This window comes from Notothenia coriiceps, unplaced genomic scaffold, assembly GCF_000735185.1.
Source record: "Notothenia coriiceps isolate Sejong01 unplaced genomic scaffold, NC01 NC01_scaffold00036401, whole genome shotgun sequence".
In the NCBI taxonomy this organism is placed as follows: domain Eukaryota; kingdom Metazoa; phylum Chordata; class Actinopteri; order Perciformes; family Nototheniidae; genus Notothenia; species Notothenia coriiceps.
Genome location: NW_011369102.1, coordinates 532,980 through 552,293, shown reverse-complemented (window position 1 = coordinate 552,293; position 19,314 = coordinate 532,980). Strand labels below are relative to the sequence as shown.

General features: G+C 42.0%; 1 protein-coding gene across 1 annotated transcript; it reads right to left on the bottom strand.

Annotated features, from left to right (window-relative positions):
- Positions 1–353: 353 nt before the first annotated feature.
- Positions 354–16,191, bottom strand: sacm1lb (SAC1 like phosphatidylinositide phosphatase b). The gene is made up of 18 exons (XM_010792425.1): positions 16,185–16,191; positions 12,796–12,800; positions 8,033–8,185; positions 7,103–7,162; positions 6,490–6,523; positions 6,119–6,220; positions 5,341–5,426; positions 4,443–4,529; positions 4,283–4,351; positions 3,535–3,614; positions 3,348–3,446; positions 3,131–3,269; positions 2,412–2,481; positions 2,250–2,322; positions 1,849–1,942; positions 1,351–1,443; positions 1,216–1,273; positions 354–964 (listed from the first exon to the last, which is right to left on the bottom strand). The coding sequence occupies exons 3-18, from the start codon at positions 8,180–8,182 to the stop codon at positions 828–830; spliced, it is 1,431 nt and encodes a 476-aa protein (XP_010790727.1). The 5' UTR covers positions 8,183–8,185; positions 12,796–12,800; positions 16,185–16,191; the 3' UTR covers positions 354–827.
- Between the last annotated feature and the right edge of the window lie 3,123 nt (positions 16,192–19,314).

Here is a 19,314-nt window from a genome sequence, read left to right as displayed (position 1 = left end):
GCTCATGTGATGGTGTCGATGCCTTCCAACTGGGACGAGGCTGCTGCACACAGATAAACACAATTGGCAATGGCAAAAAGAAAAGGCTAATTAACGGCACATACAGTAGTTCATTACAGCACAGTGTCATGTGATCTACGGAGGAGGATTAGGGCCACATGTGGATTTTGTTTAGAAATCTGACCAAATGTGATTTTCTTTTAGTACCGAGAAAAAAAGTCAAAATTCTGAAAAAAAATGCCAGACTTTTCTCCGAATTTTAACATTTTTAGAAAAAGTAATAAAAAAAAATATGACTTTTTTTCCTTTTGAAATATAAGTCATAATTCTAAGATTTTTTTTAAATACTGAGAATTTTGACTTTTTCTTAAAATGTGTGAGATTTTCAGAAAACAAGCCAGATTTATGACTTTAATCTTATAACTAAAGAAAAAACAATCACTTTTTGTCAGATCTAAAAAGACATCTACGTGGCCCTAATTATTTTCCGTATGAATCTGATCCCAGTGAAGCTATTTAAATGCAAACGTTTCTCTGAAATGAGGGACAATCAAACGTCCCGAGGTCCAGTGTCCAGTAAAAGGGTGGACAGACAGTCCTGTCCACGTGACAGCAGCTGCAGTGTGGACAGCAGCGGCTCGTGCACTCAGTCTCTGTCCCTCCACTTAGTCGTGCACGAGGATGGCCCTGCGTCCCAGCACTCTCCCCCACTCCCCCCGTCAGTACAGGCTCCAGCCTCGCTCATGCTGGGGGTAAAGTAATGCTGAAGAGCCGGGGGGGGAGGTGGTGAGCTCCCTGGGGCCGAGCTGCTTTCCACACACACACATTCAGTCCAGCTTCTCCTTCTGGACCAGCCTTGGAGCATCTACAAAGTCGGGTCCGTTAAAGAGGATGAGGCCGCTGGTCACCACGCTGGCAGACCCCCAGAACAGCACGTAGGCCAGGGTCTCCGTCCACGTTTCACCTAACAGGGGACAACATGCAGAGTCAGTGGGGGACATTTGAAGAGCCAGTATTGTGCTTTTTGGGGTGTGTTATAGGCTGGTGTGCATGTACATAGTCAGCAAAGGCTCAAATTCCTGAGTTCCCTCCTTGTCAATGTATCCTCTGTTCATTAGTGCACACATTGTATTTAGCTTAATGTAAAGATAAATAAACCCTGGTGTTGTTATATTTGTAGTGTATGTATGAAAATGGATTTGCCGTTTGTCTTACCAGCCATCAGCAGGCAGATGATGCACATGGAGAAAGCTACCACCATGACGATAGGCAACTAGAAAAGGAAAAAGAGACACGTCAAACACATCACAAAGAGACATAAATCACTCCACCTCTGTGAGCCTTTCTTACCGTCAAGAACTTCCAGTCTTTGGGCTCACGCAGCGGAGTGGTCCAATCAGATTCATCCACAGCATAGTTGCCTAGGAACAGATCAATGGAGTCCTGCACAAAACAGACAACTGTTACCTACTCTTCTTAGCTTTTTGCATCTCTTAATTCAGATGTCATATCAATCCAAAGAAAGAAGTCTGGTCAATTTTGGTCAGCTGTGGCCCAAAGAAATGCCCATTGGATACTTTATGGGCGCTGGCAGTGTTTAAAGACTGGTTAATGGAAAATAAAAAGTGAACAGACGTGGACAGTTACAGGAAACCTTCATTGATGCGGTCATTTGAAGTTATGTTGCTACGCAGTTGAAAGGGCTATATTTGCTTAGCAGAAACAATACAATCCTAACTTGTTTGTTTAAGTCAAATCAATGATGTATTTGGTAAATAGCGGTGTAATAAGCGAGTTTAATATGGCGGAGTGGTAAACACAAAGACTTATCCACATGTTTGGACCCACCTGTCTATATCCATCAGAGAAGTTGTTCTTGTAATATCGGATCATGGAGTTCCAGCCGTCCATCACCAGCCCCCAATGAGTCCTCTTCCCTGTCCTGAAAGATCACCATGTAGTTCAACACCAAACAGAATTCTCTATTGACCAACATCTCTGTGCACTTTTCTCATCAGAGTAAAACAAAACATCCTCCTCCACGATACTACTAGCTTAAAAGGAGTTAGCCTAGTCAATAGAATAAATAAAACCATGCGAACAATCAGTTACTGTCTGTTGAACATTAAAGGGGGACTGCCTGCTAAAATGCTTTGTTATAGAGTACAAATATTTCAGAATCCTAGCTAATCCAATGGTGGTATTTCAGGTCCTTGTGGTAGATTTTGAAATATGATTTGATATCTGACCTGGTGAAGTCAGTCTTCAGGGCTCCAGTGCCAGCGTACTGCTTGGCACAGGCATCAGCGTTGTCTGCCCAGGCTGCATGAGAACAGGAAGAGAAACAGATCAAGTTAACATCTAGGACCTTTAATGTAGACAAGACACTGTTGTGTGAGGGGGGGGGCTACCATTCTTGAACATCTTCCCAAAGGCCACCTGCTCTTCGATCTGCTGACCGACGTGGAGGACTCCCATTTTCTGTAGGCGCACACACACACACACACACACACACACACACACACACACACACACACACACACACACACACACACACACACACACACACACACACACACACACACACACTTGAGTTGAGTCAGTTCATTAGCTGTTAGTGCAACACTTCCTACAAGTTCACCTGTATATACTATTTATATGTCATATGTTTATTCTTATATTATATTATACTATACAGTACTTTGCACTTTACTGCTTCTGTTGCACTTCTGGTTAGATGCTAACTGTATTTCGTTGTTTCAGTACTTGAACTCTGTGCAACGTCAATAAAGTTGAATCTAATCTCAAAATCCAGTTCAATTAAAAACCAGACTTTCTTATTGAATTGATAAGAAACCACCTAATAGTTGAATAGTTTGCAATGACGTGTCCAAAGAATCACAAACTAACAACAACTAATCAGAAATCAAGTTAAATGTCCATTTTTGTTTGACAAATTCATATTTACACTGAACAATGATAGGGTGGAGAAGTTGGACTAGACTGTTTCTATGTCTTTCTCCACTGGGATGCATTGTAACACAGATTCAAGTGTCCTCTATGTGCTCTTGTTCCAGCCATTATGTCCACCTCCTAAAGCATTATGGGTGTAGTCTGTGGTTGCCTGTACCCGGAGCTGTGACTGCAGGGCGCGCTGGGCCAGCATGCTCTGGATGACGTTAGTCCGGTCCAGGCAGTCCATGCAGTTGCTGCGAAACGTGCCGTCCTGATGCAGCAACACCTTCCCATCTGCATCCACCAGGAAGTATCTGCATCCACACACACAGCATTACTTCTGATGCAGAGTGCATACATATGTACCTGGTTAGTGGCTCACGCAAACTGACCCAAGTTCATCCTGCATCTCAGCGACCATATCCAACAAGATCTGCAGGCGGTGCCACCTCATCCGACTGCACTCCTTATGGAAGTCAAAGGCGATGTACCTGCAGAAAAGGCAAGACTATAATATACTCCAAAATATAATGGAGTCAACTAAGTAGGAGGCCACATGTGGGCTGCCGGTCATCTTACTTGACCATGCCGTTTCCCAGGTCGGCCACCATCTTGTCGAAGGCCAGCTCCAGCGGCTTCTCTGAGCCCTTTTGGTTGATCTGTGAAAAAAAAAAAAAGACAAACGAGCATTAATGGGTATATCATAGTCATTGTATTATAGAGGACATGTTATGCTCATTTTCAGGTTCATATTTGTATTGAGTGCCTCTACTGTCTCCATGCTTTAATGTTCAGAAAGCTCTTTTTTTTTTTTTTCTCATACTGCCTGTGCTGCAGCACCTCTTTTCACCCTCTGTCTGAAACTAGAGCCCAGTCTGCTCTGATTGTTTAGCTGGCCGGCTCTGTTGTGATTGGTCAACTGCTTAGAGATGTCCAACCCCTTAGCCTATTATGTTTAATGTGTTGGAGCGCTAGCCAATAGAACTTTGAGTGTTATATTGGTGATGTCACTATGTTATACTATAGTATAATATAGGGGTGGGGGGGGGGGGCTGGGGTGTGTTGGAGAGAAACTCCCTCTGGAGGGAACACAGGGATTTTGCCTTTGCAGACCGTTTACATGCACACAATCCTATAACACACTACAGGGAAGGGAAAATCCCCAAAAGCATAATAGGGCCTCTTTCATTCATTTGACTGCTTCTTTGTAGTCAGTGAAGGATTGAAGAGTGTGAAACCAACATCTAGCTGAAACATTGACTTCATAACAGGAAAGTTACACAACTGATAGAATCAACACACACACGTGATTATTAGATCATCTTACCAAGTTCAAAATGACTTGTTTTCCATAGAGAATAACCTGCGAGTCAAAGTGTCTCTGGAACCCGTCCAACTACAGAAGAACAGAGAGAAGAGAGGCTGAGTGACAGGTGAAGAGACCGTGAGGTCTGGTTGTGTCTCGTGTTGCTGTGAGGTCAGCTTACGTGGTTCACTGTTTTGCTGATCTGTGGTTTGGGCTTGTACTTGAGGTTGGGCCTCTGGGACCAGAAGAAGGGGATGGAGCCTCTGGTCTGTGGGGAGAAGCATATCATCATCCTGCTTTCATAAACTCAACACACATTGAACCAAGTAAAGTTTGCAGCTTTTCATCTCAGCTTCAGCTTCAGCTGACACACTGTGTGACAGTACTGTGTGGAAATATGAAATATGAAACTCCTATCAAGGTGTATAAACATACTGAATTAGCACAAACTGAACACATATGGTTTGCAAAGTATGGTATCATGTTTAGGGTTGGGAGCCCAAACTAGAACCGATACCAATTGCCTGGTACCTGGTGCTCAAAGAAAGCAATTTAATTATGGTTTGGCTTATCAGTTAGTGAGACAGACTCCGGCAGAAGAAAGTCAGTTTGGCCTCTATAGAGCAGGGTCTAGAAGGTTACTTTTTGAATTCAATTCTGATGTCCTTACTTTTGCAAACAGCAATCTGGAAGCAGACGGGTGTTTACTACACAACATATGTTGGATATACAAGCAGTGTATGGTTGGATACTGGAGGAGACCGGGGGAGTCGCACATTGTCAAGTCCTGTTAGAACTAACTTGGATGAAGTGATTTTTTTGTTCTATGAAATATGCATTTGAGTTTTTACATTCACAAAATACAGAAATAAAGAACTGAAAGGAACCTAAATCGATAAGCAGAACCGAAATCGGAAGAGGAATAGTTCAAATCCAAACGATACCCAACCCTCATGATATGAAAACAAAACGTTGACATGACATTTGAAAGTGTCTTGACTGTTGTTCTTCACTGAACCCTTACTAGTTGAATCCTTCACTTCTTCCTTACAGCAGACTACCTCTCCTCTCTGGCTCACCTGAACAAAAGAAGCCTTGGAGCTGTTGAACTGAACGATCTGCTCCGTCTCCACGTAGTTAGCAGGATGGCCTTCAGAGTCGATGCCTGCACACAGAAACAGACATTATGCAGGAGAAGCTTCTCACTGACTGGGTTGGCTGGGTATAACATTATAGCAGCAGGTAATATAAACATACATCTGAATGTATCAGAAATACTGACATTGAAATAATGTCATGATGCATTTTATTTGCTACAGATTTTTCTGTACATGCAGCAGGTCATCCGCTCTGCAGAGAAGGTGATCAGCTGCAATCTGCCATCCCTCCACAACCTGCACGCCTCCAGGACCCTGAGGCGGGCAGGGAAGATAGTGGCCGACCCCTGCCACCCTGGACACAACCTGTTCACCCCCCTCCCCTCTGGCAGGAGGCTGCGGTCCATCAGGACCAAAACCTCTCTCCACCTGAATAGTTTCTTCCCCTCCGCTACCGGCCTCTTAAACAAGGCCCGGCCCCCCCCCTCTCACTTTACCTCTGCCACATCATAGATTCTATGCATTACATTAATGCACACACAATGTACAACATTATTTTGTATTACAGCTGATTTTTATTCCATATTTTATTCCTCCATTTAATTCCATTGCAATGTAAATAGTCTTATATTTTACTGTATATTTGTAATTATTTTAAATATTTTTCTAGTTGTCTTCCTGTGTTTTTAAACTACTTTTTGTCCTGCCATAAATAATCTGCACATTTTCAGTATGTTGGAAGACACAGAAAAGGTGTTACCTCGGACGTAGTAGCGGACCCCGGCTCTGAAGCAGCTCCTCCTGGAGATGATGCTCCACTCGAACACCTTCCCATTGATGCAGCTTGACCGCATGTCGATGACTGCTCAACAAATGTGTCAAGAAACTCACATGCAAAATCAAGGAGCGCTATACACATTAGGAAATCGTTCCCAGAAATCTGGGCACAAAAACACTTCTATCAACAAAGTACAGAAGCCAGACTTCAAAAAGAATAACCAAAAGAGCCCAACTTATTAAAAGGCTTTACTTATGTTGAGATGGGCCCAACATGCAGGTTCTCACACTCCTTCAATAAAACACAAATGTGCAGTGAAAGTGTGTCAGTCAGACAGCAGCAGGGAAGGATACAGCCATGGATAACAGGAAACACAAACTTGTGTACCTGGAAGATAAGAGCAGTGTCAGACAATGATAAGCTTTATTAGAGGAAATACAATGTTACCTTTGAGATGTCCTTACAGTCAGGATTAAGCAGGCAACATTTTGCTTTATTTCCAATGTCTTCCTATAGGATATCAAGGCCGACAAGCCTTCTCCACCAATAACTGAGCAACTCACCAGATCTTACATGTTGTAGAGGAAATACAGATCTATAACTGCTGTTGCCTGGGCTACAAGGGCAGAATAACAAACTGATGGGTAAAAATGGCTAAACTGCAACAGGAATTTGAAAATAACATGTTTTCCCAAGCACTTAAATATATTGAATATATTTGTATAATTGACTGTATTACAGTCGGGGAATGCTTCAAATATAATGAGACAATACAAAGTGATATTCCATGTTAGGATGGAAACATAGGAAGTATTTGTCTTTAGTTGTTGAGGTGGTGATGACGAGTTGACGGGAAATGGTTGAAATCCGTTGTTGCTGTTACTGCTCTAACTGTAGGTGTGTATCCTTCCTGTGTTATTGAGGATGCTCATGGGGAATAATCAGCAGTGAGACATTGTGTCTTACCTCTGGCTGTGCAAGGAATTCTCTCAACAGATGTCCGTTCCAGACAAAACGCTGATCTGCCTGAACAGGGACAGAGAGCACATGTTATACAGAGACAAATACAGGGGGACCCATGGGTGTGGGCTACACCTGGAGAGGAGGCCCACTGTAGGGAACACTCAAGAACATTACTCTTTTTTTCAAGTCATATTTATATTACATTTAGCTCAATCGACAGTTTGTCTATTAAGTGATCCGAAAACACCAAACAAAATAACCATAAATAAATAAGCAAACAAAATAAATAAATAAAAAAGAGAAATATTTCAGTTTGAAGAAGAACAAAAAATAGCAGGCAGCGTACAGAAGCACAATCAACCACAGGAGGGCCATTGATAGAACATATATTCTAATCACTTTTTTCAAGATTCCTCACATCCCAGCGCTTTCTACAGATGGGATGTCCGTCCATCTTCTTCTGATTGCTTGTCTTGCAGCTACCCTCAGTATTAAAATGAGGTGTTACGTTTTGGGGCATTGGGATATATATTTTTTTAAATCCTCTGGAGCAGAGAGAGGAGCTGTGGATTATTGTTATTGATTAATTCATCAGAGTTTCTTAGGGTCAAAAACACTAAACTCACAACTTAAAATGAAAGCGTTTAGTTTATTTAATAAAAGAGCACATGTTCAATGTGAAAAGTGACAGTAGATATAGATTAGTTGCAATTTGGTGCTATATATATAAAAAATAAAATAAAAATAGGGCCCCTTAATTTTTTATAACAAAAGCGTTATAGTTGCATATTTGGAATTATCCATTGAGATATATGGGTTTTAACTCATAGGACCATACAAAAACCTTTGAATGGATTCTGTGAATGATCTTTTTATGTCCAACAGTTTCCTGATTGGGCATGTCTTTCCTCACAGAGCCTGCATGGGGCTCACCCTCTCCAGAAGACTCATCTCCTGGAACTCGGGGCTGGTGTTGGCCAGGCGCTGCAGAGTGTGTGTCAGGTCGTAGTCCGTTGCAAAGTAGAAGCCGTCTGTGTGCAGCACATTGTTGATCATGGACATGAAAGTCTTGTTGTCTTGCATCTGAAACAAGAGCAGCAGCAGCAGAGGTCAACGATAAATACTGCAAACAGTCAGCAGAAGAAGGGACTGCTTGTAGATCGTTTGCCAGGTAAACTCATTTTTTACATCTAAATCCTCTCTAGCCTCCTCCAACAAATATCTGTTAAGTGTGTGTGTTTGGCTGACCTGCTCCAAAGACTATAGGTTACACAAGAAATGCATTAACCAGAGAGAAAAGGTGAATAAGAGTAGGCAACGAGTGACCCCAGTAGAACCAACTAAGATAGTTCTCTCCCACTGAGGAAATGGGAATAATATTGCATTGCATTATTATTATTATTATTACTCCTAGTTGAATACTGAATTGGTCTATTTGAACAGACAGAGGTCTGTTATTTTTCGCTAACTGACCGCTGCTAAGGAGAACAGATCGTTGCTAAGGAGGATCAAGGGACTATGTGCATTCATATCAATTCACAGAATGGACAGGAAGTAAACACTAACGGGAACAGCAGAAGAATAAAGACAGGAAGTAAACAGTAACGGTAAGTAAGTATCCCTTAACCCTGTGACCTCAAAAATCTACGGGGTTAAGGGATAGTGGATAGGAGAATTCAAAAGGATTTAGGAGAAGAGACTGCGGTGCTTTGAGAATACGACTGCACTTTCACTATCCGACGTGTTTATGATGCTCCAGCGGACGTCATAAATGTGCGTCTGCTGCTGTGGGGAAACTATGGAAACTACAGTTTGCTATACAGCGGACTACAACAATGGATGTATAATAAGAACGAGAGACTCTGCACCGTGCTCCGATGCTGTTGCTTTATGCTTTATGAACGTGGACAACAGAGAAACATATTCTTCATGACCAAAGTTGGAATTGAAATAAAAAAGGAAAGTGAAACTTATGCTTCACAGTATTAATCCACATGAATCCCAATACGTACGATTGTATGAAAAGATTTTAAAATAAATACAGTTGTATTTATTATAAATTTGTTAGGCCCTAATCTATCACTGTGTATATCACCATTAAAAATGTTTTTAAAAGTTTAACAAACCTCACACAGCTCAGTAAACACTGTGAAATGTTGACTTTATTTGATCATTTCAGTAAAAAAGTAACATTCATATTTCGCCTTTTGATTATTATAGTGTTGAACGTTCAAAACAAAGCACTTTGCAATGGCAAGTTACGTTTTTTTCCTAGTTTTAACACGACTAGAGTGAGATCTCTTTTCAGCTTTGGGAACACATCAACTCAAGGCCTACAGTGCGGTGCTCATAAGCAGTGATGCTTGATGATGGACAGGCCCTCCCAGCAAGTGAGGTCCGTCAGCTAGCCCCCCCCTCCATCNCACACGACGTTAATAATTAATGTGTCCACACAGCGGAGATGGACGAATTTCCAACTCTCCAAATAATGCTCAGACGTTCATATCTATTCGACCGTAAGTTTGGCCTACAGTTGATTCGAGGGCGAGGAAAATGACTTCATTTCCTTACTTATATAGTGGTGACAATGCTGTTGTCTCTGTGAACTGAGACTACCAGTTCATTTTGCACGATGACACTTTAATAGTAGTTTTAGTTAGTAAAAAGTCAATAGACATACTGTTCGATACCGACCACACCACACACACACATACCACGTACACATCACACAATACAAATACACACACACACCACCACACCACACCCACACACACACACACACACACACACACACACAACACACACCACACACCCACACACCACACACACACGCACGCACAGCACGCACCACGACACGGTGGACACAACACTATCTCTTCCTTATTCATCCCGTCTCACTCCCGGGCGCTCTCGTCCTACGGGACGGGCTGCTCTCTTGCGTCGACACGTGACACCTAGGTCTACAAAGAACTGAGTACCTCACACACACACACACACACACACAACACACACACACACACACACAACAACACACACACACTACACACCACACACACACACCACACACCACACACCACACAAGAACAACTTACTTTATATCACACAAGAAGTCTAGGAAATGAACTCCAGTTGCAAGATTATGGGTGTAAGTTTTACAATTCAAACGCCATTTTCCAAACTGAGAAGACCCACAAACTAGAGTTCCTGGGGAGCGAAGGTATATATTCTAGTAGTATAAAACATATTAAACAGTGCTGTACCCTTGTAAAAAGATGTCATTGATACCCTGTCAAAGATTGGAACATTCATAAGAGAATATAGAAGACTGAAATAAGTGTGAAAAGTAATACGAAGGATGACGACCTTAAAACATTGTCAACCACGAGTAAACTTGAGAAATATACTACAAAAAATCAAGACATCGTTACGTAATAAAGGCATATACTAGTAGATACAGAAACAAAAGGTGATAGGACATCTCGTGCTTAAAGTTAGAAGTTTACAGGGGTGCCAAAGAGTCTGTTTGTCCGGGACAATAGATTGAACACTTTACTAATAGTCGACTAAGCTCTATCACCTACTTGATGACATGAGACTTTTCATTCACTTCGACACCTCATTTCCTTACTACAATGACCACATTTCAGGTTCATGGAGTTTACCGATGTATTCACGCTCCATTGGACTCTAAAGTTATCGGTATTACCAATAATTATTGTCACGACCGTGATGTCGACCTCACAAATAAGTTTCTTGTCCACTCAGAAATACGTCATACGATCACACATATATTGACGGCGGACACGTCTGCGTTTGGTAGACGTGACATCAGAAGCGGCGAGAGGAGGTGCTCATGGTGGTAGCACGACGGTCTGTGTGGTACGTGTAAAAGGAAAAAACTTTCCGTTTTGCTGAGACACGTACTGTCATCGGTGAAATACAAGTGGTCGGGGAGGGAAAGGATAAGGGACTAGGTAGGCCGCGTAAGCTCAGCGAGAGCGTACTTGTGTGGTACGGTTGGGCTAGAAGTTCTTGGGTTGCGTAGAATAGAGGGTGCGACACGTGGCGGGGGGAATTACGTGAGTTGTTATTAATGTTGGTTAGGGGATACAAAAGTGCCTGGGAACTAGGTAGTTATGTAGTTCATGAAAGTCTTTGAGTGAGTGTCGTTCTGCGGTTGGGTACTTGACTTGTGGTGTTAGGACTGATCGGTCGCCGGAGAGATGTTCACAGTTATTAAGATTGTACGTCTTAGAAGATAGAGTGTGGCGTGTGAGAGCGGGAAAAGAGTGCTATGGGAGTCTGATTAGTAAACGAATATTGGTGTTGTAGTCTTGAGAGAGAGAGAAGAGGCGGGGGCTGGGGAGATTTGGATGGAGGACAGAGGAGACAGTCGAGTTTTTGGAGGTAGAGAGAGTGTGGAAAGAAAGGGAACTGAGTGTGAGCGGGTAGTTACTAAGTCGCTGGGTAGGGAAAGTTAGCGTATGTTAGTCAAGAGACGGGTGAATGGTTTTTATGATGTTGGTTTACCTAACTGCGGTCTTTACTGTGGCGTTAGGGAAGGAGAATGAGACCTGAGACAAAGACTGTTCGTGATTGGTGGACAGTGCGAGTATAAAGACTGAGGATTCTACCAAGCTAGAGAGTGGAGTGGGCGAAGGGGAGAGAGTGTTGTTACCCGAGGAAGTAGTGCAGTGTCTTGGTGCAAGTTGTCTGGTAAGGGTGGCAATAGATTCAGTCGCTTACGCAGTTTGTGTCCTGGAACGAACTCAACATCGTTTGCTACCTCTACTTGTCTGCTTTACTAGGCTGGGGGTGTGGGACTCGCAAACAAGTAGTAGTGGGTCTGGACTTCTTCGGTAACTATAATTTTGGGTAAATCTGGGTGGGCTCATTTGTGTGTCTCCTTCCACCCTGAGATAAACAGCCCACGAATTGGAGACGAATTACAAGTTAAGTTTGTTACACATGAAACACCTATGAATATAATACGGGTTAGACTGATAGCAGTAAGTACATAAGTCTAGTAAACGCAACTGTAAGTGCCTCGTATTACCTTGAGCACTCTCAATTTGATTTGTGGAGGAGTATTAGGTGGAACATCAACTTGTGAGGGTTTCGACCTATGTTAGTCGTACACATGGAATCAGATTTTTACATTGGTGTTGCAATAAGACTGAAAGGTGCAGCTTTCATGAGTAACGCGTCTTACTAAAACTGAACAATTTCATTCTTTACTTCGATTTTCAGGAATTTTGAATTTTGTTATTTGCCGGTGAGATTCTAAATTTCTTGTAAGGTATTTCTTGTCAGTGAATTTGCGTCCGGTTCTGTGGTTTTGTTAAGGTTTGTTCGTACTTTAGCGTGTGCGTGCATGTCGCATAATGTTACACACACACACACACACTGTTTCCACTGCAGGCGTGGTGCCGGATCTTCAGGTCGGTTGACTAATCTGTGGCTGTGTGAGACAGTCAACATTCAATATTAAATTAGATATTTTATATTTCTGCTGCCTAGTTCAAACAAAGTGCTTATTAGCAAATGTTAGCATGCTGACGTTAGCATACTCAAGCTACGATAATATGGTTAGTCATTTTTGGAAAGTGGAACCACACATTTATTTTGAACTAGTAGCAAACTCAGTTATTCAGTTTGGTTTTTAATTAGGTGAATCTCGCACTGTCTGCCTTTGTGTTGTGTCGTAATTATAAGAATGAGTAGCCCTACAATATAATTTGTTGTTAGCATAGCAACGTTTTTTTGCAAAAATATTAAGCTGGTCCATCCAGGTTTGCTTCCAATTTATGTCTTTCTTGAAAAACACTTATTATTTATTGCGGAACTAACTAAAACTCATTAAATGGTATGTGTTACACAAAATATACTTAGATGACATTTTAATCAGATTTTACGTACACGTTTTCACATATTGGTGTCTTATGGCGCATTTCCACTACAGCGCGGTTGAAGCGTGCCATGCCCGGTCCGTTTTTGGTTGCGTTTCCACTAGGCGTAGGTCCGGCTAGCGGGTACTTTTTCACAGTTTTCTGGCTCTCCAAAATCGAGGTACTTTCCGGGCCAACAACCAAGCTGAGTATACTAAACTAGTGAGAGCATCGCTGGCAACTACAACAAAATGAACATATTTTACTGTGGTTTAATTGTAATACATGTTTCAAAAATGATGCCGAAACTGATACCGGTTAGTAAAAACCATGAATTAATGCTTTGACAAGTCTGCAGACAGACGGCAGGCGAAAAACCTTTTTAAAATGCGTGTTTTCTGAATGGAGATTAGCTAAGCTAACGCAGTATATGCTCCGACCGTCCACACTCACAACAACGGCCTACAGACATAAATAAACCAGCGACTGTGTTCTCCATGACACAGACAGTCTGTGGTTTGTACTTGTTTAACGGAAGCTCCGTTTACACCGGTTGTTAAACAACATCGTTATGGGGAAATGCAAGTTTGCTTCCAAATGGTTGGAAGATAAGGAGGAAGGACAATCCATACTGTATATAGTCAATGTGAGGTAAAGTGTCGCCAATGTAACCGGTTAAAACTCGAAGTGTCGATAAGGTCTTAAAATGTATGGAAAAGGTCTTGAAAGGTATTATATTTGATTTCAAGATTCCTGCATACACCCTGTAAAAAGTCTTAAATATGATCAAAAACATAAGAAAGGTCTTAAAAATGATGGGATGTGAAAGGTACTTCTGTGTTGCGATCGCGTCTAAATGTGTTTTAGGGGAAATGTCCGGACTTCAAAAGTTGAACATTGCTCAACTTTTGAATCCTGGAAATCTTCGCTTTGCTTCCCCACAATGCAGTTCGGCGAGGCAAAGTGACGTCATCACCATTCAAAGTCAATGGGCAGAGAAGCGTTGGAAGATTTTTTTAAAGCTGCTGTGTGGACGTACCGTAACTTTGTTTCCCCCAGCCCCTTATCGTAGAACACCCAGCTAGTAACCTAGTGGTAACCAATCAAGTTTCAGCTAGCGGCCGTCAGAAACCTTGGTATCTTCGAATCTGCTTACAAATAAATATGGGGAAGTGTAAGTTCAACCGTATTTGGTTGGGAAAAAATCACATTTAGTGCTTGGTTGAAATCAGTGGAGGGGGACATGTTTGAAGCCCGCTGCAACTTTTGCAAACAAAATTAGCCTTTGTTTAGCTAACGCAGCGTTGGCTAGTGCAGCAGCTCCCGCAACAACACCGGGGGACCTCCGGGTGAAGTTTGAGTCTACGTCAACCCTAAAAGCGGTAGGTGCTGTGGACGCTGAACACCAATCATACATGAAGAATGACACGACAGCATGAAGACAGCAGAGCTCTGACTATAGACACACACACACACACACACACACACACACACACACACACACACACACACACACACACACACACACACACACTCTCTCTCTTTGTCTAACACAGTTCTGTGTGCTGTTATGTTCAGTCATCGTTCTTATGTTGAACATGAATACATTTACTTTGTAAGTAATTATGGGATATATTTCTTCTTTCATCAGCAATTTTCCTTCATACTTTCTTGCCGTGAAATAGGTCTTGCAAAGTCTTACATTTAAGTTGGTGAAACCTGCAGGAACCCTGTGATTGGTATCAATTCAAATGTCCTAAAGCTGTATATTGTGAGGTGATAGAAAAGTATCTTTGCTTGGCTGCCGTTATTTGTACTAATGCTCCTCTAACTGTTTCTCATAACAATGTCCTGACGCTCCTCTGTTCCTCAGTACCGGTCAGCGGCCTACGTGACGACCCCCCAGCAGTACCCGGTCCCTGCAGGAACGCCCGGTTTCTACCCCGGCACCAGCCCCGCTGAATATGGTACTTACGGTAAGAGGCTCTACCTGGGCCTCACCTGAGACACAAAGCTACACACACTAAGCTACACGCACACTAAGCTGCTTCATAATCCAACATAGGAGCCATCTTGATATCCGACATAATATTTGGATTTGCCCGCAGAGGCTTATTGTTGTTAGATTGATGGGTTCTGATATTGCTTTTAGTTAATGCGCTAACACACACTCTCATAAATCTTATTAATGAAACACAAGAAAATACATTAAAAAAAAAAAACACTATCTCAAAGAGTAAGTACACACAGCAGGTGCAGTCAAATGGACTAGTGCTATATACAATAGCAGTAAGGGCAATATTTGGTAAATGTAAACTATGTGGAAATATGTGAATGAAGTATTGAGGATCTGCAGAGAAGCCACCGTCAAACAGTGTTCGACAGACCTAATTAAAAAATCCTTCTTTGGAACAGATCATTTTTGGCGCACGGTAATTTAATAAATATTTCACGTTGATAATATGAATAAAGTTTATTAAAAAGGTCATTTTCTCCCTTGTATCGTGACTCATTTAGCAATTGCAATATCAGTCAAACATAATTGAAATTAGATTTTTTTTTTTTTGTGTTCAGCCCTACTTAAGATAACTAGTCTAAAATAATGCTATAATAATAGTGCAAGTGACAAAGTGGTGCAAGTTAATCCAAGAATAAGTATCCATATATGTAAAATACAATTAGATTAAACAAATTGTGTCAATGAAATACTGTTAGGTAGAATCAAATATTAGGTAAAACAGGTTCAAACACCAATTTCATCAAAAGGGGTAGCATGGTTTAGCATTAGCTTGTTATATAGGATCAGTAATAGTTGTTGTTTGTTTACAACTACTTCTTAGTTGTTTGTGCTGTACTTTAGCACAACTGATTGACCCTCCATGTCGTGTTCATTTAGCAAATCACATGTCATGTTGTGAGGTGATTTAAGCACATGACCCTAAATAACCGGTCATGTGACAGTGACACACAGCTCTCAATTTCCAAAGTGGCTCAACTACTAAATGGGTTTTAAAAAGGTCGTTTCAGGAGACGTTAAAAAGTGGTACAGTATATGGCAATCATTGGTCTTTACGCCCGCGATGTGCACCATAAAATGTGTGTAACTGCATGGTAACAATCCCTAAATACAAACCCAACACCCCCCTCTGATGTCTTCAAAGTGGTACAGTCTGTTTGTCCATTGAGTCCTTTTCTAGCCGTCAGGTGAAGACACAAACACGGTGCTGACGGAGTATGGTAACTATTTTTAAAACTTCCCTCCCTCCTTATGTTGTATGATTTGATTAACTCACCCCCACAGACATACACACACTCACCCCCTCCCCTGTAGTTTGTTGTGAGGCCAGAGTGGCTCGGATAACTTATTCAGGGGGGAGAAATAGGGGAGTCTTTCTGCAAATCAAATCCACTCTGAAGCCCCTTTTCACCGGACTAAAACGACATTAACATCTGGCTTTTATCCTTGGAAACAAAGGTTAACAGTGCCCAGGAAGTTGAAAGATTACTAACAAAGATCCATGGATTGTTGTGGTATTAATAGAAAACATCCCCAAGTCACTGTTAAACCGAGTGTTGTTCATTCTCAGGCAAAGACTCAGTAGTATTAGAGCTGGGTAACATATTGATATTTTATCGCTAGCATGAAATAAGACCAGATATCGTCTCAGATTTTGGATATTGTATATAATAAGTGTCGTCTTTGCCTGGTTTTATTGCAGTAAACTAATCTATTATCTGGACTGTTCAAGCAGCTCTAGATTTGCTAACTTAGTCGTATCCACATTACTAATGAGTATGTATTGAATTGCCATAAATATTGTTTTAAAGCACAAATGGACCAGCCTTATGTAACAGTATTTAAATGCTGCGTTCGGCAGTTATTGAAATCTAACAAACAGAAAATACACCAAGATATTTACTATTAGAACAATTATTACCACATGAATCCCGGTCTCTGAAAAGCCCTTTTCCCATGTGACACAAATCCACTAACAGCTGGCTTTTGTCTTTACTGGGAAAAGTTGCAATTGGCATTTTAACTCTGCACTAATGACAGTATGTATCAGCAGCAATCTGTAGCGACGGAAACACACCTGTTTACGTGTTGAAGTTAATATACATTTGAAAGAAAATGGTATTTGGACAATTAGCATTATTTATTACAGTTTTTAATCATAGCCCCTTTGAGTTAATCCCCTTTTCCCCATTAGACAACAAATTCACTTTACTTCTGGCTTTTGCCTTCATTGGGAAACAAACTTCATTAAATACTGGGACAAATAACTCCGGCAGTGGTCTTAATATTTACCAGATACATGAGACCCCGATTTCCTGCAATCAGGGAAACCAAAAAAAAAAAATACAATTACTATGCTCTCCTCTAAGCCACCAGTAAACACACATTTACCTGGCTCAATGTAATAAAAACACGCTATTTACGCTGGACAAAAACTAAATAAAACTCTACAAAATGAATTTTCTACCGCTCATCAACGACTAACTAGTTTAAAAGAGAGAATCAATACGTAAAAAAAAAAGACTTTTCCACTGTGAGACTCTCCACTGTTTACTATAACCTTGCTTCTGGTGTCCTTGGCGTCCAAGTTAACATTCCTGCTATGGTTAAAGGACAATATCCTCTATTTTTAGCTGGTTTTACCATGTTTAAAAACCTGCAAATACACGTTAACGTTGCTGGAAAAAGGGGGCTAGAATAACTCAACTTAAAAGTTATCTCACCCAGTTCTCTGTTTTCCAGAAAGAGTGAAAGGCAGTAAAGGAATCATGAAGTAATTATAGCATTTGATTGTTTTAATAAGACTTGATCACTGTATTTTGTAACAATGCAACATGTATGTACGGCTGGATCACATGCAGATACTGTAAATGGAGGGAGAGGGAGAGGGAGAGAGGAAGTCGGGGGGGAAAGGAAGTGAAAGGCAGGGGAAGAATCAGGAAGGTCAGAGGGAGGAGCGTCAGGGAGACACGCTGGAAGAGGGAGGGCTGAATGTTAAAAGCAGTCACTCTGAGAGGGCACCTGTAGAGAGGACAGGAAGGAGTCAGAGAGGGGGTTTCTGTTCAAACCCCCTCTCCTTTTTCCGTCTAGTTTTTTTTGCATTCGGAAAAAGGAATTCAGTGAGCATGGGGAACCGAGGGTCTCGAGAGCCGGAGGACTCTGAGGGTAGGTGTTTGTCCACCTCCTCCTCTCCTTTTATCTCCTAATCTTTGCACTTTGTGTCATATCTCGAGACAAAGTTCTACGACTTCGTCCAAACAAAAGTCTCGTACTGGCTTCTATTCTCCCTCTCTGTTTCTGTCGTCTCTCCCTGTCCCTCTCTTTGTCTCTCTTTCTGTCTTCCCTCCCTGACCCTCTCTTTCCCTCTTTCTCCTGCGCTCTCTTCCCCCAGCCGGTGTGGGTTTTTTTGGGACTATATTTAGGCCGTGCTGCTGCTGGTCAACAATGCATACTCAGTGCAGAGTGGGAGAGCAGCAGGAGCGGGAGAGAGAGAGGCCTCTGGTAAAGGGAAAGAAAAGTCCTCAGAGGCCTTTTTGAAATGGGTTGCAACTGGTTCTAAGCTGGAGCTGAGGCCAGTGGACAGTTTGGGTTAAAACAGAGGAACCTTGGATTTCTCTGGAGTTTCTGTTGGCAGCAGATTTATTGACAAGGCTGTGTCATGGTCTGAAGGGCCTATCTGTAAGGTCTTAAAGGTCCCATGTCATGCTTTTCTGGTTATCACCCGTCCCCTTGTGTGTTATGAAGGTTTTTCTGCATGTTAACGGTCTGCAGAGTCAAAACCCTCAAAGTACACCCTGTAGCGAGTAAAACTCTAACACAGAAAATACCTCCCCAAAACGCCTCGTTGGAGATACGTCATCATCCATTTGATTCTTCCGGGTACGTGCTTACGAAAGCACGTACCCGGAACTGAATGGCCCAATCCGTGGAGCCGTTACGTTAGGTCCGCGGAGCCGTTACGTTAGGTCCGCGGAGCCGTTACGTTAAGCCCCCGCTGATTGGTCCAAATTGACCAATCCACGGACTTCCTCACACACACACTCAGTGCAGGCAGCTCTGCTGATCTCTCCTCCCTGGCTGCAGGCTGATAACAGACAGTTGGGATCGAGGCAAAATTCTCTCTGCAGACCCATTCTCACAGCGTTTATCAACCTTTTTCTTACTCAATATCAAGCCACACTTATTGTTTTTACTTCGGCTGTGACTTTGTGTGTGCTCAGGGTGAGTTTGGCTATGTTTCACTGTCGCTAAACAAGGAAACCACACCTCCGCGGAGCTCAGCGCGATTCACAACGTCCCGACCAATCAGA